Genomic DNA, 26,489 nt, shown 5'->3' on the forward strand with positions numbered 1-26,489 from the left:
AAAAGAATTTAATTACTCTTCTTTGGACATGTATAATTTCGAAAAATTCTAAGCTAAGTTTTTGTCCGAATATTCTATAATTTGAAAATAATCAATATGGGAAATGACGTGTAATGTTTTAAAATATTTTTCTTCAAAATTTACAGCGAGATGGCAATTAGGAAAATGAAAGCGAGCAATTTATTTAATTCTTTTTTTTGTAATTTTAGTCCGTAGTTTATATAGTATTTTATTTATAGGAAGATCATATATCCCAGTTGCATTCGAATAAATTGAAATATGTTTGATAGATCAGTTTGTACTTTCAATTCCTGCCATGATCTTGTCTGATAATATGTCTAATGCATGTATCAATGATCGTAATAATCGTCTCTTTTGATATTGAAATTTTATAATTTTGCTTCCATATATTTTGATTATACATTTGTAACAAAATTGAAAAAAACATTTGTAGAGAGAATATTTTCTCATTCAACATTTTAGACGAAAGAAAGGCAACCTTTTAATTTTTTAAAGCTTTAATTTTTTTTAAACACCAATGACGCGATATTAGAGACAAATACGGTTAAATAAATTATTAAAATAAATACATACAAAATATGTACATATCAAGAACAATTATTCTATTCATGTTATTTTTTACTGTTTAGAAAATTACTAATTAACAATGTTTTCATTTTGTTTTATACATGAGTGCAATTTATTTGTGCATTTTTAAAAAGTACTTTATTGTTAGAAATAGTTTTTGAATGGAATTAATATTATAAATACTAATTATTCCATTCAACGCCATCACTATGATAAAAATGTTGTACAATGGATATTTGATTACTGTTATATTTTATGCCCCCTTTCATTATTAAAAGTATCTCGCTTTAGACGATAAAATTATACAATTAACCTATTAATTCACTAGGTATCAAAAATAAACGTAAATTCATTCATAATCTTTTCATTAAAATTTCGTTGTACATCACAGTCGTTACTACGTCATGAGTGCATAAATCAATCTAGAACCTACCTAAGAAAACATCAAACGACAAATGGTGACCATGAAATTAGTTGGTGACTGCCATTCCTCATGTTTTTAAGAACGTAGTCCCTTTTCAGGAATCGTGTATCCCTGTTAGTCATGGGTATTGTTTAGTTTCCTTTTTCATGTTATTCGTATCGAATCACGCTTGTGAGAAAAAAGTTCTCCGTTTGTACATCTCGAATGTCCATTTGACAGGAAACGGAGTTCCGTGAAATATGAGAGACTGCTAGGTGCCAGGCAGTCTACGAAGACATGGCTGGCCTAAAAATAGTTTTTCTTAGTTTCTAATGTTCTAAAGCTTGTTCGTATCAATATTATTGTTTCTTATTCTTCTTGATATGATCAGACAACGTTTTATTTTGGTATCAATTTTTTATGAAATTGTAAATGAGTATACTTCACTGAGAAATTATTTTACTACAATAAATCCATTTGAAAAATTATTTCCTATTTTTGTAATAGTATAACTTATTATGTTAAAACATGCATTTTTAGACAGTTTTAAGACATTTGTACAATTATATAACAAAAATTCTTGTACAATCCAAGCTCCAAGTTTTAGTTCATTTTTCTAATAAAATTTGAATTGCGATTCGCATTCCATATTAAAAATACTTTTAAAAAAATTATATTTCAAAATGTCTAAACATTTGTTTTTGTCGAAAATGTCATTGGTAAATGTTAGTTCTTCCGCTCCATAAATAGAAATATATCACCACACCATTCAAGATTCGTCACTGTGTTTTACAGCTGTTTGTAAATGTTTCATATTTAGTTTTCCACTCCACCTTCGCCATATTCTCACTCTTTCATCACTATTATACGTACTAAACTAATTCCATCGGCTGAAATAACATTACTCCACCATTTGTTTTTTTTTTTTCAAATTGAAATCTTTTCGTTTGTACAATTCTTTCTTTTAGTTGCATTAACGTATGATTTTACTCTGCGTTCTTTATTTAGCATTGATACTACTTTTGGAGCACGAATCTATGGTTCTTTCTTATTTTTCTAATAATACTACATTTATCACGAATACACTTACTAGGTATTATTATACATATTTACATTATACATACATTATTATACATTATACATACTAGGTATTAATATTACAAAATAGGTATTAATATTACGAATAGCGCAAAATAATATTTGAATTACACAATGAACGAGAAATTAGAATATACATCGGTAATACTAACAAAGTGAAGAGATAATTAATAAACGAATGATTTCATTAGACTTTATACGATAAAATAATTAGTTAACCAAAATGTATTTTAATTTTAATTTTAAACTTCAATGTTTTGACCCATGGTATTGGATCCCCCTCAGGGAACTATCTAAATAGAATAAATAAATTTAGAAAAATTCTTCTATTAAAATATTTAATGGGATTCATATAATATGTCTTAGGGTAAACATATTAACGCGAGATTATATACACTCTAACTAGTTGATTTGTATAAGTATGATAAGGAAATAGTCAATTACAACAATCTAAATGATAGTTCAGTTATTGAAATTTATTTATACCATTGCATTTTAATTTTTTAAGAAAAAAAAATAGAAATTTCTTAATATCTTTTAGTAACACGAAATCATCTGCGTTTTATCTATACATAATTTTCTTTAAAAAAAGTAATAATTGTAATATTGGAAACATGAAAACAATACTGTTAAAGAAAATAATCTTTAAATAATCTTTTAAATTACATTTCTCCTGAATATAGCATACAAATGCAAATACAACTTAGATAAAAAGATATTCAAATGCACTCTTCTAAATATGCTACTCTTTGTAAGTCTCTTAAGAAAATAATTTTTGCAAGGAACAAACTACCTTTATATTCAAATTCTAATTATTTATTTGCTCTAAAAAATTATGGTATTTCAGAGCGAATTTAAACGAATTGAACTATCTTTTAATGTAGGTATAATTATAATTCTAATATATAAAAACTGATGTGATTTTAATGAAATTACGAGGTCACTTGTGGTGGATTAAAAATGAAATCGAAGACATTTTTAAAGTATGGCCAATTGCTACCTTAAAATATTCACACGATAGTATATGTGACTCTATACTTGTGGGATGAAGTTCCCACAAAGAGTTCAGCTATAACGTGTTTCACTTCTGTTTGATATAAATACGTATGTAGGTGTGTCTGGATTTCTCATCAACGCTGAAGAATTCTCATGTGATGTCACTAGCTTAACAGCTAGATATCGTCTACCGTATAGATACTTAAAAACCGTTATAAAATATTAAACATGCACTAGATGTCCACATATAGTATAATGCAGCAGTTACGGAATGTTGTCATTTATATTCGCTGTTACATTGGAAATAAGTTATTTAAATGCAGTAAACAGATAAACGATATTAATGTTTAATATACATCTGTACCATAATTAATTTATAAAGTTATTAAATAAGTGTATAATAATTGTATATTATTTAATTTGCAGATAATGTAGTTTCTTCATCTATCGAGCTATATGATAAAAATTTATTTCTGTTGTTTTATATTTAAAATTAAAATTAACAATTTTCACAGGATAATGCACCGAATAACATAATTTTCACTCGAATAACTTTGTATTGCATAACTTTGTAACCTTGTATCGCATTGTGCAACATAGTGAAACAAAAACGAAATCGCATTCATTTATAATCGTCACAGAAAAACTAATCGAATTACGTTATAAATTATTACTTGGTTCACTCTGTTCTTCAGATTTGCCACTCTGCAATTTCTTTTTGTTCTCAAACCTAAATAAATAGCTTAGCGAAAAGAGGTTCATGTCAAACAGAGGTCTATTTTGCAGAGTTCGACAAAACCTACTTTTTAGATAGCTTAAAAAAGTTGACATTTCACTGAACTAAGTGTATCAAGATAAAAGGAGACTATGTTGAAAAATAAATTTAAAAAAAAAATTGCGTTTCTTTCACCTAAAATGGGTATTTATCGTACCGCATGATACTATCCAATTACTATCCACTTATCATACATTTCATGATACTATCCAATCCGATATCTGGTCGTTGTCTTTGTTCACAGTTGTTGTTTCTTTGTATAAACTCTGCGACGATAGTATGTGCAAAGAAACACCAATAACCAACTATTATTTTTTTTTTGTATAGTAATATTTCATTTGACTTCAAAGTAATCAGGTATAAGGGATCGAAAAATTGAGGCCACTAATCGAATCACTTTGGTTCGTTCCTCGTCAGTCTTTGAAACTCGTTGAAAGTTGAGGACTCTTTACCGAACACGATCGTTGGGTAATATTAATTACTATTCGACAGTAAGACTGTTCAGACTGTATCTGTTACCTGTACCACAAGATATCTCACTAACTTCTGTCGTACTTGATGGATGTATTCAGTTAGTTCTGATGAAGAAACGCTTTAGGCGATTACACAATTAATACCTTTTCTTTGACTTCCCACTAGTATGGAAAGCTCCTCTTGAAATCAAGTAAGATTTATCTATATCTTTTTATCGTTAAAAGTAAATAAATTATGTGGATGGCTAATTTTAAATGTTTTGCCCTGTGTACCTATACATATGATACAATGATCTATAAGAGGCGTTATTAGTGTATTGTTATATAATGTTAATGATTTACCATGTTCTACTAATGTACCACTGAGAATGCCAATACATAGAGATGAGCAGCTGTTACTAGATAGCAATCACGAAAGACAATAATGAAGTAAAACAGAATTAATCGTGAGAAAGAGAACGTCTTTTAATTCCACCCAATTTATATTTGTAAACAAATAGATTTGAACTACTTTTATTATAGAATCGTCTTTTCCTTTTACATGTTCTATCTCAAAAGTGAAGGATATAATGCTACATATTAAATGCACGATTATTATTTATAAGTGCATGATTAAAACTTACTTTTGAAAATGCTCCGAGGTAAATGAAAATTGAATAATTGATCGACTGAGAACACTTTGTAGAATGTTATAAGCATGTCTAAGGTTAACTCTCAACTACAATTGAAAGTGATACACAATTTTCCATCTCTCAGATATGCACTAAATAATGCTCTATAGCTCTAGAAATAATACATTACCCTTTGAATTGATAATACAGTAATCACAAGGAAAGTTTAAGCTCCGTTTTCCTACTTCAAACGGAATACAAAATAATTTCTTCTTTTCATAATTCAGAGTTTATCGCTATATCACCTTCTTAGAAATGTATGTACTTTGTCAGAATATACTAGTATTTACACGTATCTTCAAAGACTCAATGATAATTTATTATTATATGTGAGTCCCTCTTGTTTCGCGACCATAATTAAAGAGAAATATACGAGAGAGTAATTGTACGACAGAAATCGATAATTGAATCGTAAATGGTTTTAATTGTCATGTCGAGTACCGTCGATCTGATAGAGAATGGCATTATTGAAGGAAATGGTGAATTGTCGTAGAAAAGCGGATGAAGAATAGAACGATCTCTAGCAGTTATTGAACATATAGAAAGAACAGTGCGACATTCACATATCTTAGAAAATATATCCACGCAACGAATTGGAACATATAAGTGAAAGGATTGGCCATAATGAAATATAAAATATTACGAGGATAAATATACCTGTCAACATTATTTTCTAAATATACATTTTTATTTAACTTCTGGATCAATGTAAATGAAGTGTTAGAAATATAAAAGATTGTTTCCGTACATAGAGTGTTACTTATGTATTGGTATAATTAATATTAATATTTTCTCTATATTTGTTGAAATCTTTTAATAATAATTAGCAAATGATCAAAAAATAAGCTCAAATTAGATTCAGAAAGTGATTTAACGAAACTTAAAATTACGTATACTTAAAAATTTTAAGTACCATAGGTACATAAAAAATTGAATAAATATATATACGTATATCTTGCTTCAGATGATGTTCTCTCTTCTATTAAATACATTTCTTTGGTCCACATTGAATCGTTAAGAAACTGATTGATTTTCGAACCTCTAAAAATATTTAAGATTCAATAATTGAATCGATGAATTGAAGAACAGTACACGTTCGAAATTAATTATTTTTAAATAATCTCAAAATTATATAATACATATACTCCTGTATATGTAAAATGCATCGAACTACACGTTGGGATCAAGAACAATGAAAAAGAAGTACTCCATATTCGTGTTTCAAGTAATCCCTTGAATTGAATAAGTGGAAAAAGTTTTTTCAAATTATTCATAATGTGGTTTTCGGACTTGTACTGTTCTTCAACTTACCGATTCAATATTAAATAACATTAAATAACATAATTTTATTTTTTAAACCACAACTAATTTTGTCTAATTTTGTAGAATTAAAATTAGAGGTCGCAAATATGATAATAAAATACTTTATGAATAAATAAGCCTTAATTAGAAATTTACAAAACTAAATTATCATTAGAGGACATACAAGACCACCTTAAAGAAATGTCACGAAAAAGTCCACGTGAACTTACAATTAGAGGAGGTATAAATTCTCATTTTACTGATTTTCAATTTGTTTAAAATATTGAACGTTGTATTTTTCTATTTTTATATGGAGTAAAATTAGAATTATTTCTATTTTTACATGGAGAACCGTATAAATGAAATTTTATCAGCGAAATTATTAATCGTATAGAGATTAATTTCTTATTTGTTTTAATCAAGACTGGCCAATTTTTCTGTGCAAATAGTTTTGTGCCGAAAGTTGTTTTCACAACATGAAAATTATGGATACAGTATTCTTTCGATGGGAGCAGACAACCTGCAATTAACACCGCTTTACTATATAGCGTAGAAGAGATACAATTCCCAAATGGCCACCTTTTGGTTCTTCGTTGGTGAAAGCACGAGTAAGATAGAACGAGGCTCTATAGTAGACTCTATAGTAAAATAGAGTCAGAAGTACTGAAAGTGGACGAGGAACGAGGGGGACAACTCACATTGCACGTAAAAGACAAAATATCAGGCATCTGGAAGAAGAAAAAACGAAATAAAGTATTAATGCTTCATTTGTTTCGTACTACTTTTCATTCGTTTTCAGTATCTCTGATCCATTCTCGTTCCATTTCACTCTCGACTTCACAAAGCAAGAGTGAAATAGAAATGGTGGAAAATGCGTCTAATACTCATCATATTAGATTGTTCAATAAGTTTTGTCGTTCGATAAAACTTATTGAACAACCTATTATAGGCCAAATCTAGCTCTCATCCAGAGAATACTGTAAGTTGTACTTTTCAAAATTTACAAAGCATATTAACAGTTTATTTAAAAACTTTTCTTCCAAATAAGCGTCTCCTAATCTCTGTACTTAAAAATTATTATTACAATGAATTGTTAGAGAATTAAACCAAGTCGTAAGATTACGAGTAATTAAACCAAAGCTGTTGAAAGTTTATTTTAATTACCACGATAATTATAATGCTACGATTACTTTAAAATTGGTAGGTATATGTGAAATGACAACTTTGATCTGTTATTTTTTGGGGACAATTTACAAGTAAATAAAAAATAGATAAGGAAATATTCACATAAGTGTTTCTACATACTAACATAAGATGAAAATCAAGAATTATAAAATTGAATTTCAGGCTTTGTGTCCAAAACCAGCTGTAAATATTATTAATTTGTTTGAATACAAGACGATTATTGAAAGTATACATAAAAAGTGCAGAAGTAGAGGATTTATAGTACTGTCAGTGACAGTCAGTATCTTAGGGATCTGAAATGTTCCATTTACCTTTATAGTTGTGACGAGACGCACTCTACTGTGTCACTTGTTAGCGAAAGATTCGAACCGTACTCGAATCTTGACATGTCAAAGTTAACGATAGTGATGGATTGGTGAGAGTCGCGACGATCACATAATCCAAGCTACAAACTTTTACTTTATAAAATATTTAAAGTCGTAAACTACGATAGAAGTTAGACTGACTGTTTTGAAGTTAGACTGCAAAATACAAACTGCTTTATTCAATTGTTTGGCTAGTCTATTTACAGGCTGTTATCTTATGGGAATATTCTGGGGATGCTGTGAGAGATTCAGGTCAAAGAGTTTTACATGATTGCTTTCTGAGTGGAATTCTTAGGATTCTCAGGAGTATTGGCAACATTCCGGGTAGTCCTTGGCAGTAAAGTTTTCTGGGAATCCGTATCGGGAGTCGTCACATTGTCAATGTATTAAGGGGGGACACTTCTCTGAGACGTCAAAAAATGGGTAAAGTTTGCGAATTCTTTTTCTAAGTATTTACTAAATGAAAAATATAATCTTTTTCACAGGATACAGATATAACTTTCAGCTTCGTTTTACAATTTTGCGAGTAAAATAAAAGTCATACAAAATGGCGAAGTTATTCGCTATTCTCAGAACACCTTCTGGTGAAACATTGTCTGTTGGCTGCCACAGTTGACAAGAACTGGAAGGTTTGAAATAAAAAAATGTTGTTCATTCATAAACTATTTTTCAAAAATTTTAATAGTTGTAGAAACGGTCGAAGTTTGAAGAAAACAACATCATTTTTATCCAAAAGATGACTTTAAACGTTTATAAAAAATTAAATAATTAACATATTAAAAAAATCTTAGGCTACATTGTAAAGTACTCTATGAAAAATATCTTTATAAAATTTGAAGTGAATCGGATGTGTAGTTCCGGAGATTTTGTGTCGGCCAAGTTGAAAAATGTAATTTTGAGAAAAACGTAAAACAAGTTTCAAGACATCTTTTTTCTCTGATACAGAAAAACTATTTAAATTTTACTTTCAGTCAGCTATTCCAAGCCCATATAGGATTCCTTCTGGCTTAAAAAAACTGTCAGCTTTCTCTTTTTGGATTTTTCTAAGGAATTGTCAAGCCTTTTTGCTATTTTCTTCAATCTTTGTTACAACTTTACTTAGTCGTCGCTCGTTCGTTTAACAATAATCATAACTGATAGAACCTACTGTTAAACTCATTGATTGCATCATTAGCAAGATGTTGTTGTAGTCGTCGTTAAAAATGTTAGCAATTGTAAATGCTGCAATGTCAACTCTATTTCTCCTACTAAACATTGTTTTAGGAGCTATTGTCCAAATAATCAAGTTCAAACTATCATTGTTGTTTTGTGTAAAACTACCTTCGCATCTTTATAATAGCTCGTCTGTGCTGAGTTCCTCATAAATTGGACGAATCGTATGCTGGACAATTTGTGCCAGAAGATTTTTGTGTACATAATTTTCTAAACCATTCATTGCTTTTGCCACCTGTCAAGAGGATTTTTGTCTGACGAAATTTGATGAAAAACGTACTCCATATTACTTTCTTCATTGTCTCCTTGCAATGGGAATTTCATCGAATAGCAAGACCATAATATATTGTTAATTTATTTATTAACTTCTCAGTCAAGATTCCAATCTCTTCTAGACGGTTCCAAATACTTGTCATTCTCACTCCATTCGCAGATTACTCACCCGACTACAATTTTCGACCACCTTCAGAGTTTATTGCACTCTACATACGATATAAGAAACTTGAATTACATTTAATAGAACTCTTTCTATGAGTAATAAAGAATTGCCTTGAAACAATGTTTTCGTTTCATCTGGTCAGTGGTACGCATGGTCCACGAGAGCTTTTCGCGTGACACGCGATAATTATTTATCGCTGCAACTTCGCTGAATGTTCAAATCTCGAAATATCTTTTTGACGTAAGATTCTACATATTTTAAACTTTAAGAAAATAAGAAAAAAAGAATTCAATTTTTTTGACTCGTCAGGGTGGTGTAACCCCTTAACTTACAACATCACGCGATACCGCTATAAATCAGATCCTATTTAAATCTTTTATACAATTTTGGAAAAAGTTATAGTAGTATAGAATGATATTGTAAGTACACAACGACATGGGTACGAGGTAAGTTGATCCTTCTAAATGATTATGACACTGCCGGATACCGATGTCCATGCGCCAATAGTAGTATAAATTTCTTCCTTCCGACATTTTTCACGCTCATTTTCATCAATTAATAACTCGGATACAAAACCTGAAACTCAATTTTGTCTCAATATTGATTTTCGTCTTATTTTGACACGTAGAATCGTTTCTTAAAGTTTCGTACACTTGTCACCGAACGATTCGAAATTTCCGAAATGAGAATTTGTGCCAACATTTGCCACTGTTCGCTTATTAGAACTGTTTGTCAATACATTGTTTCAGGTGATCTGTGCTAGCAATTGATATTGCATTTACAGAATGTAGATAAGAACACGCAAAAATATTATGTCTACGTTGAATACAGTTAAACAAGCTACCTTCAATTATAAACTCATCGTTCCTTCGTACTTTCTAACATATTCTCTTACACGATACTGTCGGTTTACAAATTTCGTACTCGAAATTCATGGAAATGGAGCCGGAAGCGAAAATGGACTTTCAAAACTCAAATCGTTTCAATGTTTTAACAAATATGCTCTCGACAAATATGTTACCATTAACGCACGAGAAAACAAGCATGTCTATCTTTCTAAAAGTCTATATGATTATGGTTTGGACCATAGAATTGATATATTTAGCTGTCTGCATTCGTGGTTTTTGGTACGTACCTAAAGAGAGAGCATTGCAAGATAGTACAGTGAATATAGTGGTCTCTATAGAAAGCATTCTGATGATTATTTACTTAAGTAACCGCAAAAATATGCTACGACGATTGATTGGAAAAGTGAATAATATTCTTACCACAGACAATGAGACATTCAAAAATACCATAACTCAGACACTGAAACTGTTGGAGAAGCCGCTAAAAATTTATACAATCGTTAGTATCAGTACAGTTATTATTTGGATAATGCTGCCGTGCATTCAAATATTTAAAAAAGACGAGTTCTATTATGTGGACTATCGCATTCCAGCTGTTTTAGCAAAAGAACCATTTTCGGTCAGTATTTTCATCGTTGGTATGATTCTTGAAACTTTTGGCAGCGCATACGTGATTTTTCGAAAAGTCAGTTTGGATATATACACCATACACTTGATTCTTTTAATGACGGCACAGTACAGATATTTGAGAATTAAATTTCAGACAATATTTCGAACTGAACTTGTAACTTTAGAAGGTGCGAATAAAAATGATACTTGGGAGAATATCTGTCGCAGAAATAAGAAAACGATCAAACAGGAACTGCGGCTGCTGACTCGTCACCATGCATTAGTGGTCGAGTAAGTATGAAAATACCAGGTTGTTCAATAAGTTTTGTCGTTTTTTTGCATTGTAAAAAACATACTATGCCACTTCAACTTTGAACAACTGTAAATATACGAATGAGTCGACAGATCTACATGAAACTTCACACGTGTTCATCAAAGAGTAGTATCATCTTTAGAAAAATAAACCAACGAATCTAATGCCTCCATTTCTTATCGAACGAGAAAACTTATTGAGCAACCTATTATATATAATGAATAATGTTTAATCTATATAACCTTAAAACATTTAATCTGCATTATTCTTTTTAAAGCAAACTTTTCCTAAAAATATTGAATGTGAAATTTTTTATTCAGTAAATTAAGAAATTCGAGACAGATCTGTACACACATGACAAAATTAAACATATACATTGCATATGCAGTGACTCTGAGTGATTCTTATAAAGGAATATTTTGAAATATAAATCGCCGGTTGTTATGAAACTTCTATAGTTCTTACAAAAATAGGCAATATTTATAAAAAAATAGGATATTTGATATTGAAGAATCGTTTTAACATTTCTAATTAATCAACAATAATAAATATCTATTATAAAACTTTCATATTTAATTGTTATTTTAATAATAACATTATGAGGAGGACTTAGAAGTAACATTTATGTATTTATTGTAGGACGGCTGTTATATTGAAGACATTATTTTCTCCGAATATTGGAATCTTTTACATAAATAATATTTTTCGCTTCTGCTTTTTAAGTGTGATGCTTGTAAGTGGAACATTTGTATAACACGTGTTGTAACTTCACAATTCAAAACTTTGTCTCGAAGTGTTCTGTTTTTGTTTATTCATAAAAAAGTATCTATTTTTTCAGATATCTACAGAACATTTTGAAAAACTTTTAATTCTATTGTACACAGTTGGTGCACTGATGCAACTTTATATAATGTGCTTTTGTGTTCAACAATTATTTGAAGCGGTAAGGTTTCTTACACAATATTGTCGATATAAAAATATTATTGAAACGTTACTTTAAAAATAAGCAATAGATTGTAAGTAGTTATTAATAAGAATATCCTTCCTTTGTATAAAGGATTTTTCCTTTCAAAATTTACTTCTTAAGAAATATATTTCTTCAAAAAATGGCATATAATATATATATATAAATTTATGTATGATAACTCTTGCACATAGTTAGAACATATATAAAATAATATTTAGTGATTGTATTTTTACCTAATCTTTAGATTTTTAAATGTCATGATACTTAAAATTCATTTCAGCTTTTCCCTTCTAAAATATAAATCTAAAGAGAAATTTTGCTCACTACCCTATATTTAGAAGTTTGATGAATTCTAATAGTGGTGCATATTATAATTCGTTTTTATTTAAATTAGAGTACGAACATCATGAATGATGCATTTTACGAGGAATGGTATGTTTATGGTCCGTTCTTTCAACACGTGGTTGCAATCATGACAATGGCTAATAAACTAGAATGCAGATTATCAATGATTCGAAGTATTGATTTAACATTACCATCGTTTATGACGGTAAGGCTGTATACAATTAAAGTTTATATTGAAAGGTTATGTGTGTTAATAACAAATTACAAATTATTTACTATTACCATATTATGTTCATTTATATAATGTTTTAGATTTTAAATCAAGCATATTCTGTATGTTTACTATTTTTAAAAGCAAAACAAGAGTAGAAGATATTGCTATATCGGTAATATAATGTAATATATAATAATTTAATGTAATTAAATGTAACACATTAATGTTCTATTTTAACTGTAATATAGTGTTATATTGCTATAATGTTTCAATACAATATGTCAATATAATATGTTTTAATTACAAAAACTTGTACAAGCAGCAGGTTGATTGTTTTCATTTTTGTAATGGAGTAGTATATGTAATATCTTAAGTTCTACATAGTTTTATTAATCATGGTATAATGGTAAATTGTGACTTGCACCGAAGCGTTTATTGGTGCAAATATTTCAAATTATATCGAAGAGTAGTATTGGAGATACATATCTGTAAAGTCAGGTAGATATTCCTAGTAGATATTCCCAAAGTGGTTTTTTTGATTCTCAATATAATTATTATAACGAATTTGATTATTGTACCACATATTCATATTGTTATTTAAATATTTCTAACTAGCACTATTTACTGTACTATTTACTATTGTAGTTAACATTTTAGATGAAATTTGTAACACTGTAAAGTTATTTGGAAGACGATGTTTGGTATTAAAGAAGAACTCTCACATACCAATAAATGATATTGGAGCAAACAAAAATATTATTATACCTAATCCAAACTTGCAGATGTCGAAATTGCTACTTTTCACTAAAATACTGATTAGTGCCAGATTTTTATTTGATTATACACATTACATAAATTTCTTCCTTTGAAAGAAGACATCTGTTAAAACAATTTATGATCTATTCTGTACATCTATTCTATTTAAGTTTGCATACTGTGGCTAAACTATCTTATCATAAGACTTATAATAATCCACTGACAACGTACATCTTGGTAGGTGACACTATCACTATAAATCTTTGCGAAGTACGAATTTGTCGTTCGATAAAACTTATTGAATAGTACTACATTGAATAAAACTTATTGAACAGTACTACATTGATGATACTTACCTAGTGAGAAGCATATATAATAAGTGTTGTCGTTCGATAAAACTTATTGAACAATCTATTAGATTCTAGACATAAAAATAAAAAAAAAGTTCATATAAGCAAATACCCGATATGAACTCATAAATCATCGTCTTAGACATATTGGCAAAGGAACTTGATGGAATTATTAAATATTAGCATTATACATTGTGTAAAATAATGCTAATTTATGGAAATTATATATTGTGTAAAAGTAGTAATTTTGGATTATTAGTCTCCTTAAAACACCGTTAATTCTTAGAAAGTTATTAATCTATTTTGATTTTTTCAGACACCACTTTCACTCTTCTTTGCTATGGGGATCTCTTCTTATAGGTGTAGGGGAGAATCGTTAACAGGAATTAATGATAATCACATAGATCTACGAATGTGTAAAATTCTTTAATTATACATATAAAATGTTCTTGTAGGAGTTTTAGATTGAAAACAATTTTGGCAAGGAAGAATATAATTTCCAAAGCGAAACAGCAAAACTAAATCAGCAGCTAGAGAGCAAATATATTGTATACAATAAACTAGAAGCTTTAACTGTGGTCTAAGTGAAAAATTCGCCCCTATACATACAAAGTCAATTTCTTATATCTATAATATTCGGGTACAATGGATAGAACAAATATAGTACTATGTTATTTACAGTATTAATAGTATAATATCTATCATATAATATATATTTTATTTATGGAACTATGCTGTATTTATTAGAAAGTTATCCTGAGGACTAACAATAGTAATCGAAATGTGTCATAATTTGGTTATAGTTGGAAATAGATGCAGAAGAGATTATGTAATAATTGGATTCTTGCCCTTGTTCAAATTCGTTATAGTTCCATGTTTTACTCAAAAGTCTCTTTAAACAGTTGGTGGGATAAAAAATCTGTATAGTATTATATAGTAATCATGCTGTGAAGATAAAAAGCTGGGAATTCAACACTTGTCCCATCAATGGAAAGAATCCTTGTCATTATATTCTAAATTTAGTTAATGAAATTGTTACTAAGTATTTCTTGTCTCAGAAATAAAATTTACATTTAATACTGTAAAACTTTTCTTTGATTAATTTTGTTGCATATAATACGCATTTACTATAACATAACAAGTTATATACTTTAAATAAGCACACTTAGATTGTAAATACAATAGTATTCTTATAAAAGAAATGTAATGATAAATATGTAATGAGTCTTTTTATGAGAGTACAAATAATATGCCTTCATATTACATGCAACTCGATTAAAACCCAAACATGACACAGATTAGATCACATTTAATCAGAAATTTCTATTGCTTGTAAAATTCATTACTTTCACAAGCTTCAATATAATATTTTCGATGTAATTAATAAAAAACTGAAGAATGCATATAAAAAATTAAATTTAATAAACGTCGCGGTCGAATATCCAGCCAGATGATGATAGACTTTTCTGTCTCCAAGGGATTGAATTGGTCTGTAATTGAAGTCCAAGGTGCCATTGCTTGTTCCAATACTTTTGAAAATATTTATCTGGAAGTGAAAAGAGACAAGTAAAAGCTTTCATTACGATAATCGTTTATTGTGATAATTGTATGTTTTGGTTGTGTTTAAGTTGATTTATTAAATAATATATCCGAATTAGTTAATAAAATGTTTTAAGTTTCCTAAAAAAGCGATTCTTCTTAAATATATTCAGTATAATGTAACTTAATGAAATTCATAATTGCTATATACAAGTAAAATCATCAAATTTTTCTCTAAAAGTAAAGAACAAACTCTACATGAATAAAAAATATCAACTTTTAAACAATGAAATGATTATTAAATGTACCTGTTCTTCGGATATCGTAAGTTTTTCGGTAAGAATTAACCATATTACTGATTCTTGACATTCTGGAGTAGTTAATGACCCATCATAACGGTAATAGGTTGTGTGATCCTTTGGTAAAAGGAGGTAGGGAATCACTTTGTATTTCATCGTTGCTGTGCTTCCTCCAACCCATTTCGAGACTAAATCCATTGATTTCACAACGGGCATTATATATAAGTTATCTTCATGATTCAACTGGAATAAAATGTTTTATACACGTTACCAATATAATTCCCGCTTCTCGGGATCGGTGTGCATTATATGTATATCAATTTCCGAATGGTCATTTCTTCTTTCTTTTTTACCGAAGATGAGAACGAGTTACTAAGTTGTTCAATAAGTTTTGTCGTTCGATAATACTTATTGAACAACCTATTACAGGCCAAATCTAGCTCTCATTCAGAGAATATTGCAAGTTGCACTGTTAAAAATTTACAATAAATAGATTACATGCATTTGTACATCTGAAGGAATCGAGAAGTAATAGTTATTTAATGAGATGACTAAGTGCGATAATCACGAATAAAATTCGAAATGTTACAACGAGTACAACTGATGCAATTAATATGTTTCAATCTCGCCTTTTTTATATAACGGTTTGTTTCTGCAATAATTATTAAAAAATACATTAGATAAGTCCTTGAAAAGTCAAGCAAAACAAAAAAATGATAAAACTGTTGCTATTGTAACAGATATGTGTATAAATTAGTAAAATTTTAATTATTCATCTATGACTATGCGTATTATGAACTAGTTTTGTTTTATATTAACAAAACTATGTAAAAAAATGTATAGAAAAAATATATAAAAATATAAAAATGTTCGCATTAATAAAATTTAAATTATTCAAAAATATGTTTAATCTGCTAATAATTTGAAACAGTTTTAAAGCACAATGTATGTGTAAATCAATTACATCTTTCCGGAAAGATATGAAATAACAGTGACAGTAATTAATGTACCTCAAATAACGTCACGACGACAGCAATACCATTTTCATACTGTGATGCCACAGACGTATTGTCGTACTGGTTGTCATAGTGCACAAAGTGTAATTCTAACGCATCCTGAATGCCATCCATGGTGTGCTCAGCAGGCCAGTGAAAATGTATTTGTTCCAAAACATACGTAGAAGGAAGATTTCCACCTTCAAGATGAATAGGTACGCCATCTAATTGAATTTGTACTACGAAACAAGTTAAATCGAAATTGAGATTAGTACGTTGGAAATTTTCTGGTATCTTATTTAAAACAAATAACTTAATTATACCTATTAAGAATATAGTTACTGTATAGATATACCGGTTGTTAAACCGAGAGTTATATTGAGAGCATGTACTAAACTGAATAAGAAATACATAGGTCAAAAAATAAATGTTGTCACAGTTAGAAGTTGTTCAGTTTTGATCGTCATAAACAACTGTTAAACCAGGCATCTGCGATCGAATTCCTCGTAGATAAGGGTAAATGACATTTTGTATGGGACTTTGGTGTTGTAGCAAGAACTGACGGTCAAGGATCAACTGCAGTAATCGGATGTTATACTCTTCATACTTCGACGATCGTAACACGTATTTTTGATCCTTATCATTTTATAAAACCTATCATTTCTTGCTTCGCCGTGAAATGATCACAGGCGGTGGCATTTATCTTTACCCGCGAGGAAGTCGATTGCTCATACCTATTTTAAACAAATTATTTACCGTAATCATTTTTCAATGTATATTCTTTCAAATATTCTTGATATTGTTCAAGTCACTTGATACGCATGTTTCTCCTGTGAAAAGAAGAAAGTTTCTTCTTATAATATTGTAAAATTATGATACAGTAATCATTTTTCAATGTATATTCTTTCAAATATTCTTGATATTGTTCAAGTCACTTGATACGCATGTTTCTCCTGTGAAAAGAAGAAAGTTTCTTCTTATAATATTGTAAAATCATGATACAGTAATAATTATTAAGATTAATATTAATAAATACGTCGTTAAGTTATACTTTTTTCTTTTATATATTATAACGTTATTCTTCTTGCTAAAGAATCAAATAAGTCACTGACGTTAACGAAATGGAAAATCCTCTGATGACTTGATTAGCATTTATAGATTAATCTACGTCAATAGTGTCAAACACGCGGCTCGTAAATCCTAAAATCCGGCCCGTGGCTCGAAATCCGAACGTTAATTTGATTAAAACAGTTATTAACAAAGATTACAAAGAATTATATAATAATCGTAATTTTAAGAAGTGTACTTTAATCCTTCCCTATCATATAACGGTTATTACTCGGGTTTTGGAGCTACACTACCGTCATGTTATTTTTGCGCTATTTATGATATCTTTTTTAAGATTAATTTTTATCCACGTATAACGAACAGTTTATTTTATTTGGTTTGAAGCCAAAAAATGGGAGTATTTTTTTGAACACATTCAAGTACCCTTAAAAAAACCGTCCTTTAAGATGTAACGTATGTTATAAACACGGACTTCACAGCGAAATAACGTGACAATGAAAAAAATGCAAAGTGGTACTGCAATTGTCAAAATGTTTTGAAACATAATATACTCTGCAAATTAATAATTACCTTTTATATTTTTATTTTTTTGTAAGTATGAACATATTTTTCTGTATTTTAATCATTCTATACAAGCAAATTCAATTTTTAACAATAAAATTTAATTAATTTATTTATTTATTTTTTCATATATGGAATTTTAACTAAAATTCAGCCGACTGGATGGGCACCGCAATTGTAAATTTCGAAAGGCTGCGAAGGGATTAAATATCTTACAATTATTATTTGGATTTGAAACTTGATTTGAAGTATTCAAAGCATATGAATTTAACTTTTCATTATTTAATACTCTGCTTTTTTTTAACGTTGTAGAAGACAAAAGCAATATTTGAACGAAGTTAGTGTTTCAGATTTTCATTTGTATATATTTGTCAGAACATTTTACACGACTGGAACATATCAGTGTTTGGTGGTACATATGTAACTATGTGAACAATTATTTTTCCTTTTAAATACCGATAAATCTTTACACAAGGCGAGATTAACAAATAAACATTTAACATCTGTAAATATTAAAAACATCTACAAAAATTTCACCCGATATTGACAAAATAATTTTTAATGAAAGATATCCAGTTTCTAGTCAAAAATATTAATTCTCTTATTTTTAATGCATTAGTTTTTCATTTTTGTGAGTGTAATTTAATTGCTAATATTATTTTAAGACACAAAACTGAATTTTTTTCAGATACAATTAAAAGAAGGGTATTGAGAGAGTTATTATTGCACACAGTGTGTACCGAAACTCGTAGTACAACCTGGCAGGAGGTGATTTTGCATATAAAAATGAGTTAAAAAAAAGGATAACATCTTTTTGCTCGAGGCTTCAATTTCGAGAAAATCGATCATGAAGTTATTTGAATCAATTTTCTTTAAGTATATGCGTAAATTAAATATTTTCATTTTTTTATTTGATTAAATCTTTTGCTAGTTTATTTACGTTACAGATATCAAATAATTGATGATAAAAAAATATTAGTCATTAACAAAGTTCTTCAATTTTCAATTTTATGTAAACACATAGTTATAGAAGACATTTTTTATAACCATTAATTAGACCGGTCTAGATCAGAATGATAAAAAAAAGTTGATTTAACATAATTTTGTGACAATTACAACTACATAAACAGATTCTCTATTAATTTTGTACTTATCTTATATTCGTTGATATAGTTTAGGAAATATCCTGCTTTCGAATAATAAACATTTTAACATATTCTACTATAGAGCCTTAACATTTTAGTTTCGCCAATGCAACAGCGATAAAAAAAACTTGGTTGTCATTACTCTATCGAATGTATTGTCAATTTCAAACATTCGTTGTATTAAACGTTTAAGTAAAAATCATTAAAATATGTTCGAGGTTACTATTTTTATCATAAGAAACTTATCGATTCGATTAAAGTAGTATTATAATAATAGAGTAAAAAATATAAAACATTTACTTTTCCGCTTCAATAATTGATTAGTAATCTAAGACACCCTTAATAGCGGATTAGAGATTATACCAAAGCTTGCTCCCAGTCAACAATTTCAGGAAATGGTGGAAATAACTTTGTGGCACAATAAGAGAGAATTTTTGAATACAATGATAACAACTAATGTATCATTATTTAACAATTATTATGACTTATGTGTAAACAATTTTATTACATCAAATACAACAAATTTCAGTTTATTCTCTTTACTATTATACATACCAGAATGACCATTGTTGATTATTGTTCCAGAGAATGCGAAATCATATCTTATGAACTTAAGTGCACCAAGATCAGTTTTTATGGTGTCTTCAGTTACAATATTTATCGGTGACTGTTTATTCCCTGTTATGCATAATCCTGGCCAATGTTTCGGACCTAAACAGAACACGTAACAATCTATTGTTTTAACACATTTAACAACTCGTGAATTATTACCTGATGAATTCTAGTCACTAACAAAGTTTCCATGTTTCTATTAATGATGCTCAGATAATCGAAATGTTCAACGTCGATTAGTTTTGTCGGTATCGACTCTGAATCCTGAAAAATCATGCTATATAGAATTGCTTACTTCGGATGAATTTCATCGAATCGAATATTTACGTATTAAAACGTTTCAACGTTTACATACTATTTAAAAATGAAGTTAAAAAATCAAAATAACATACGATACTTAATTTTAAATCTAAATGTGAACAAAAACAATTAGGTACTCCACATTTACAATACTTGTAGAAGAAAATGTAAAAAATAATCGTCCACTATATAGCAAAAATGTAGTGGGAATAATAAAACGAATTTAGTCAATATAGGGAATTACGCGTACTTGAATCTTAAATGTTTTTATTCTCTTCGTTATAGTAATTCGTGAAATCCCGTAATTTTGTAATAGAGGGCAGTAATTAAAAATTTTGAAAATAAATAATAATAGAATTTTATTTTTCTTCTTTATGGAGGAATTCTCAAAAATATGGAAACTTTAAAATTGACTATATAAAAATTGATTCAAGTAAACGCTACATCGTTTCAAGTTCTAATACGGTTCATTGATTGAAAATTCATTCAACGGCTAATTAAACGTGTAATTGATTATAAAATTACTTAATTTATAAATTTTACCATTTTTTACTTTTGACTGTAAGAATAAACTTTATCCAAATAAATCGGACACTTTGTCTGTTGATATATATATATATATATATATATCAAAATATATTTCTCAAATAGTTCTGAATGTTTATTATATTTTTGTACTAAGTGGAAATAAAATTAATTTTTTCAATATCAGCGATCGCTTTTAATAAACTTTGCACAGTGCCTCGAGATGCAAGCTTTGTCTTGGGGAGCTCTCCCCCTTCAAGTTTAAATATTATATTATAAATTTGTATCATGTTTTGTAACATATTCACCCTTCACCTTTACCACGAATTAAATGTAAATATTTCATGCATTATGCGTATTAATAAAGTTATGACATTCCTTTATAAAAGGAATATTCTACGTATACAGAATCTTTACAAATGTTTATATTATATTTTGACGTATAAATATCCATGTGAATAACAAATAATATTGACTAATCACATTACTTCTATATCACCATATCCCTCTCCCTCTCGTTCAAAGTAGAGCTTTAAAGTCAACTACTCGTTGACAAAAACAAATTTCTAATCATAATCAATTCTTTGAAATATCACGTCGCTATTAATATTATGATTGTTATTTAATTAAATCGAAGTAATATGGAAAAATTAATTACCATGTATACCCCAATAGGCCCAATCATCTGAGGCTGTAGCTACGTATAAACCTGAAACAGAATATATTTTTCATGTAAAAACTTTGATACAACTGCTATGATTCCCGGTCAATTGATCATAACGTAATTTTATTGCAAAATAATCGATGCGCATGTGTGTAATCTCTAGTGGATGCTCGCAACATATGGTGGCAATATTACTGGCATTCACTTTCACTATTCTTGAAAATTCGGTCCAACGAGTTTTGATACACAGTAAGAAGTAAAATTAAACACACATAATAGATTGCTCAATAAGTTTTGTCGTTCGATAAGAAATGGACCTATCGGGTTTGTCGTTTTATTTTTTTAAAAATGATAGTACTGTTTGATGAACACGTGTGAAGTTTCATGTAGATCTGTCGACTCATTCGTATATTTACAGTTGTTCAAAGTTGAAGTGTCATAGTATTTTTTTGTACAATGGAAAAAACGACAAAACTTATTGAACAACCTAGTACGACATTTTAACAAAAATAATTTTTTATTCAATATTTGCGTATAGAATACAAAAGAAGCAAAATACTTAATATTATCTACAATCTTCTGGCTTTTCAAAACCAATTTAACATTTGTGACATCGTTATTATTTCGCTTCATATAATTTTTTTTCGTGTAGTCGATTTTGCATTGAAACTAATTTTGAGTAAACATTTTAGATTTTGATACTCTTAATATTTTATCTATAAACCTTTAATCTTGATAATTGCTTGAATACGTTTAGGCATACTTAATACTACATTTTCGCTATAATCTGGTGTAATAGAATACCACTGTTCCTACACTCTTTGCTACAAATTAGTTATCGTTGTTGGGGGAGCACTATATTTATTTCCTAACTTTATTTTTAAGTATACCCAGACATTTTTAATTAGGTTTATGTCTGAGCTTTGAGCGAGCCATTCCATGGTTTGAAATGGTTGAGTTTGCAGCCAACTCTTCACGCTCTTCGTACAATGCCCAGAAGCGTTGTCACGTTGGAATACGATATACCCTCTCAAGGATATTTTAATATTGTATAATTATAAGTCAATGACCAGAAACTTTTGTTTTGTGGTGTGCTAAAATTGAAAACCTAAAATTTCATAATACTGCGGGCGGCAACGACAGCAATATTAAACACTTAAATATATTAATTTAAAAAAATTTAATTTACAAAAGAAATTACAAAGAAATTTAATTTACATTAGAAATTGTATTTTCGACAACAATTCCTTTTTTTCAATCCAGCAACTATATGTAATACATTGTTTTTGCTTGTTTTTTTTTTTTTTTTTTTTTTTGTTTTTATTGCATCGTCACGAGCAAGTATTTTTCGAGTAACCACTTACTGCGTGCTTTATATTGATAATGGATTATGTCTTTTACTAAAATCTGTACACTTCAGCTAAATGAAGTGCAACGTTTCGGCGGTCCACAGATAAATAAATAATTGGAGGACCGCGGATTATTCATCAATTGTAAGACATTGAATTCATCTTTGAATAAGCTGCAAGACTAGGTGAATATATATCATGTTCCATTTAAAATAGTCAAAGTGACCTTAAAATCTATGTTTAAAATCGATTTATGAACAAATTTCTTTCAAACATTTTGGCAATCCCTAGAAATCTTAGAAATTGTACTGTATATGTAATATTTATTTTTGCGTAGTAATACAAATTTAACATTATATCTTAAATGGTTATGATATACAGAGCATCCTATATAATAATAATAATAACGAATTTACATCGTCGTTATTAACAAATAATGAATACCTCGAAGGAGGTAAAAGAGATGATACATAATAGTTTATTACAATGACTATTTACGTAAAAACTTTACTTTTACATATTGATTTAATGTTGCATGTGAGTTCAGTATATACATATTAAAATGTATTAACAAAGTTACCGCGTAAAGTTCGTTTCTACAAACTAATATTTATAAAAACAGACATTGATTGCGATGTGTTCGATTCCATCGCTACTTTCATTGAATGTACGTCAACAGATTGACGGGATTTGATTCTTTTATTTGCACTGCACTTTTGTACTCTCATAGATATGTATTATATTATATATACTAGGTCGTTCAATAAATTTTATGAATTTCCACGTGCATTTTTAGAATCCAATTACTCTTTCGATCCTCTGTCTCAATGAAAAGTTTATTCATTTTTATCGCATTCGATAAAAATTTTCTCAATTTTACAATAATATATACTCGAAATTTATAGATTTTCTAATTTCATTTTGTGTTCATTTATTTATTTAATTTATAGACTGGTCTTCAGACCAGTCATAGATTTGGTACAATTAGAACTCGAGATTCTCTGCAGTATTGTCCCAAAGAACTCGTTATTCACCCTTGTATCCATCAAAGTTGCACACAAAACATATTATAGATTAAAATTGATTTAATTTTTAACATAATTTAATAAGTAGATTGTGTATAATTAAGAATGTAATTCAATACAATTTAATTTATTAGATATAATTTATCAAATACTGCATTAATGTTTCCCAAAGAGGTTGCAATAAAGAGTAACAAAGTTTTTGTTAAAAATTATTTGTAGAAACGGACAATTTCTAACATTTCCCTTTCGTGTGTATATACAGTGAATCAAAAAGGTCTCCTTATGTTTTATTCGAATTTCTTCAGTGCTACGTAATTTTAATTCATGAATCTTTAGTTTCTCGATCCAAGATGAAACGTAAAATGACTTAAGAAACATATTGTTTCCACTTTTTGAAAAAGAATTATAATTATATGTTTATGCTTCCACTCTCCATAGAAAAGTTTGCAGATATAATTATGCTTTCAAAACTCGCTGAAGAAGTTTGAAAGCATTTTCATGTTTCTAATGATTTCCAATAAACGCACTAAAACGTTGCAATTCTGTTTCCCAAGTTTAAGAATAAAATATATGGACATATTTTCAGACAGGTTTATTGCGTATAGTTTATCGACTACACTGTGGTATATGAGGGGTATTTGAGAAATTGGTGACCTCTTGGACAAATGGTGTTTGAGCGTCATTATAAATATTCAACCGTTTTATTAAATGAAGATAATTTATAAAGTAATCCGCTAGCTGGCCTTTGTTTGACATCCAGTCGATATAAAGTTCCGATTAACAGGGAAGAAAATTGTTTCATCGTGATAATGCACACGCCAAACTTCTTTTAAACTGTAAAAATTCTTAGCTAGGTGTAGATTTTTATTGAATGAAGAAACAATAGAAGTAACGGAAAATTATTTTGCAGGTCTCGGCGAATCAAAGTGTAAAAACGGCATAACGACGTTGCAGTATTGTTGAACCAAATATGCAATATATGTTAAAAAATGTTTCTATAATATGCAACCAGCTAAATATAAGATTTCTTAAATCATATATAAATGCACTTTTTTAAACAAAACAAAATCATTTAATAACATTTATTATTTGCCCGAAGGAAATCAATTATGTTAATTCAGTACCTGTTCCTACGTCTGTGGTGCGTTCGTCCAATAAACTCGACAAGTAATTGAATGCATGCGACAGGAAAGCAAAATTAACTTTGTTCACCGTTGATCCGGCTGAATTTATTTAAACAAGTACACTTCAATCGTCCATCCACCATTCAATCATCATCTGTGATACGCGTACGATAATGTTTTGTAACTCAGTTTATTTTTAAAATTTGAACTTAAAATTTGTAAACTGTGTTCAAAATATTTGAAGTAATTACAAGTAATTAGAAAATATAGAAGAAAAAAAATGGAATTTTTGGGCCCGGAAAACAAAAGAGACCCCCCTTTAATTAACGGCATCTGGAGTCGAAACGTTGCATACAAATTCTGAGAAAGTTTCCGTGATACCTTCGAAGATTCTAAATTAGTATACAATCGGACATCAAAGAAACGTCCTAAATTGATGCTTTATACACGACCGGTAAGCAATTCGAACGACCGGCAGATTTTAACGAACATAATACATGCTTCCGCTTGCTAAACAGGAATTACGTTCAACTGTATGTGATTGCATTGAAATCTTCTTATGGGATTCAGGTATATTGTTCAAAAGTAGGTTAATAAGGTAATTAAAAGTGAATGAAATAAGAAATTGTTTACTTTTCAAAATAAATAACATTTTTTCTTCAGGAGGATAGATTTCACAGTTTTAGTCTCATTGAAATAAAATATTGCTCCTTAGAATGTTTCAATGTGAACCCGTCTTAGCTTTTTATGTGCAATCGTCTAGTTATATTAAGTTGCATCCTGTATTATTTATAGTACCAAATACGATATGAAAAATAATGAAAATTTGCTAACCCTTTAAGCGACCACATGTTATTAATTTTTGTAACGTGTATTTAAAAATACATGTTCAATAATATTTCCATTAAGTATTATTCTTTATTTATTTAGATATTAATTACGATCTTCTGTAACTTATTTATATCTTTTTCTTATTTCTACTCAATTTAGTTACAATACATTTTGTTTCATTTTTCCCTAGACATAAATGTACATTTTAAAAGGAACAATGTTTTGATTGAAACATGACCAAATATTAACACAATAACGTACAAAAATTTTTAAAGAATTTTCCAATCTTACCTATGACAGTAGTAAGAATTATATACGAACTTCTCATTGCAAAAACACTACCTGGAACTGTCAGAGCTTACGATCATTCGATGACGCGTACGTTATGACGAGAAACATATAACTGATGTACCCGACGTGCATCTAACTGGATAATCCCGAGATTACACGAGACCCTATTACACGAGATTTAGTTTATACATCGTGCATACCAGTTGTCCATCTCCCCCTATTTAGTTAACAAATAAATACATGCCTGTAGAG

At 29.0% G+C, this 26,489-nt stretch overlaps 2 protein-coding genes across 2 annotated transcripts; one reads left to right on the forward strand and one right to left on the reverse strand.

Moving 5' to 3' along the window:
* The first annotated feature begins 10,464 nt into the window (after positions 1-10,464).
* LOC143144091 (uncharacterized) lies at positions 10,465-15,190 on the forward strand. The gene is made up of 5 exons (XM_076306127.1): positions 10,465-11,255; positions 11,917-12,001; positions 12,101-12,220; positions 12,639-12,794; positions 12,902-15,190. The coding sequence occupies exons 1-5, from the start codon at positions 10,465-10,467 to the stop codon at positions 12,956-12,958; spliced, it is 1,209 nt and encodes a 402-aa protein (XP_076162242.1). The 3' UTR covers positions 12,959-15,190.
* Positions 14,344-26,351, reverse strand: LOC143144092 (putative carbonic anhydrase 3). Its single transcript, XM_076306128.1, has 6 exons — positions 26,238-26,351; positions 21,612-21,662; positions 20,072-20,227; positions 16,758-16,981; positions 15,757-15,990; positions 14,344-15,455 (listed from the first exon to the last, which is right to left on the reverse strand). Exons 1-6 carry the CDS (start codon positions 26,272-26,274, stop codon positions 15,267-15,269), a joined length of 891 nt encoding a protein of 296 aa, XP_076162243.1. The 5' UTR covers positions 26,275-26,351; the 3' UTR covers positions 14,344-15,266.
* Between the last annotated feature and the right edge of the window lie 138 nt (positions 26,352-26,489).

Source organism: Ptiloglossa arizonensis, chromosome 3 (assembly GCF_051014685.1).
Source record: "Ptiloglossa arizonensis isolate GNS036 chromosome 3, iyPtiAriz1_principal, whole genome shotgun sequence".
Lineage (NCBI taxonomy): Eukaryota > Metazoa > Arthropoda > Insecta > Hymenoptera > Colletidae > Ptiloglossa > Ptiloglossa arizonensis.

Bases quoted from the DNA above. Each gene is read 5' to 3' on its own strand.
- LOC143144091 (XM_076306127.1), top strand. From the start codon at position 10,465: ATGGACTTTCAAAACTCAAATCGTTTCAATGTTTTAACAAATATGCTC. The intron at 11,256-11,916 runs GTAAGTATGAAA...TATTTATTGTAG, and splicing joins CACCATGCATTAGTGGTCGA to GACGGCTGTTATATTGAAGA. The intron at 12,795-12,901 runs GTAAGGCTGTAT...ATAATGTTTTAG, and splicing joins CATTACCATCGTTTATGACG to ATTTTAAATCAAGCATATTC.
- LOC143144092 (XM_076306128.1), bottom strand. From the start codon at position 26,274: ATGAGAAGTTCGTATATAATTCTTACTACTGTCATAG. The intron at 21,663-26,237 runs GTAAGATTGGAA...ATTCTGTTTCAG, and splicing joins AATTCTTACTACTGTCATAG to GTTTATACGTAGCTACAGCC. The intron at 20,228-21,611 runs GTAATTAATTTT...TGTTCTGTTTAG, and splicing joins GGCCTATTGGGGTATACATG to GTCCGAAACATTGGCCAGGA.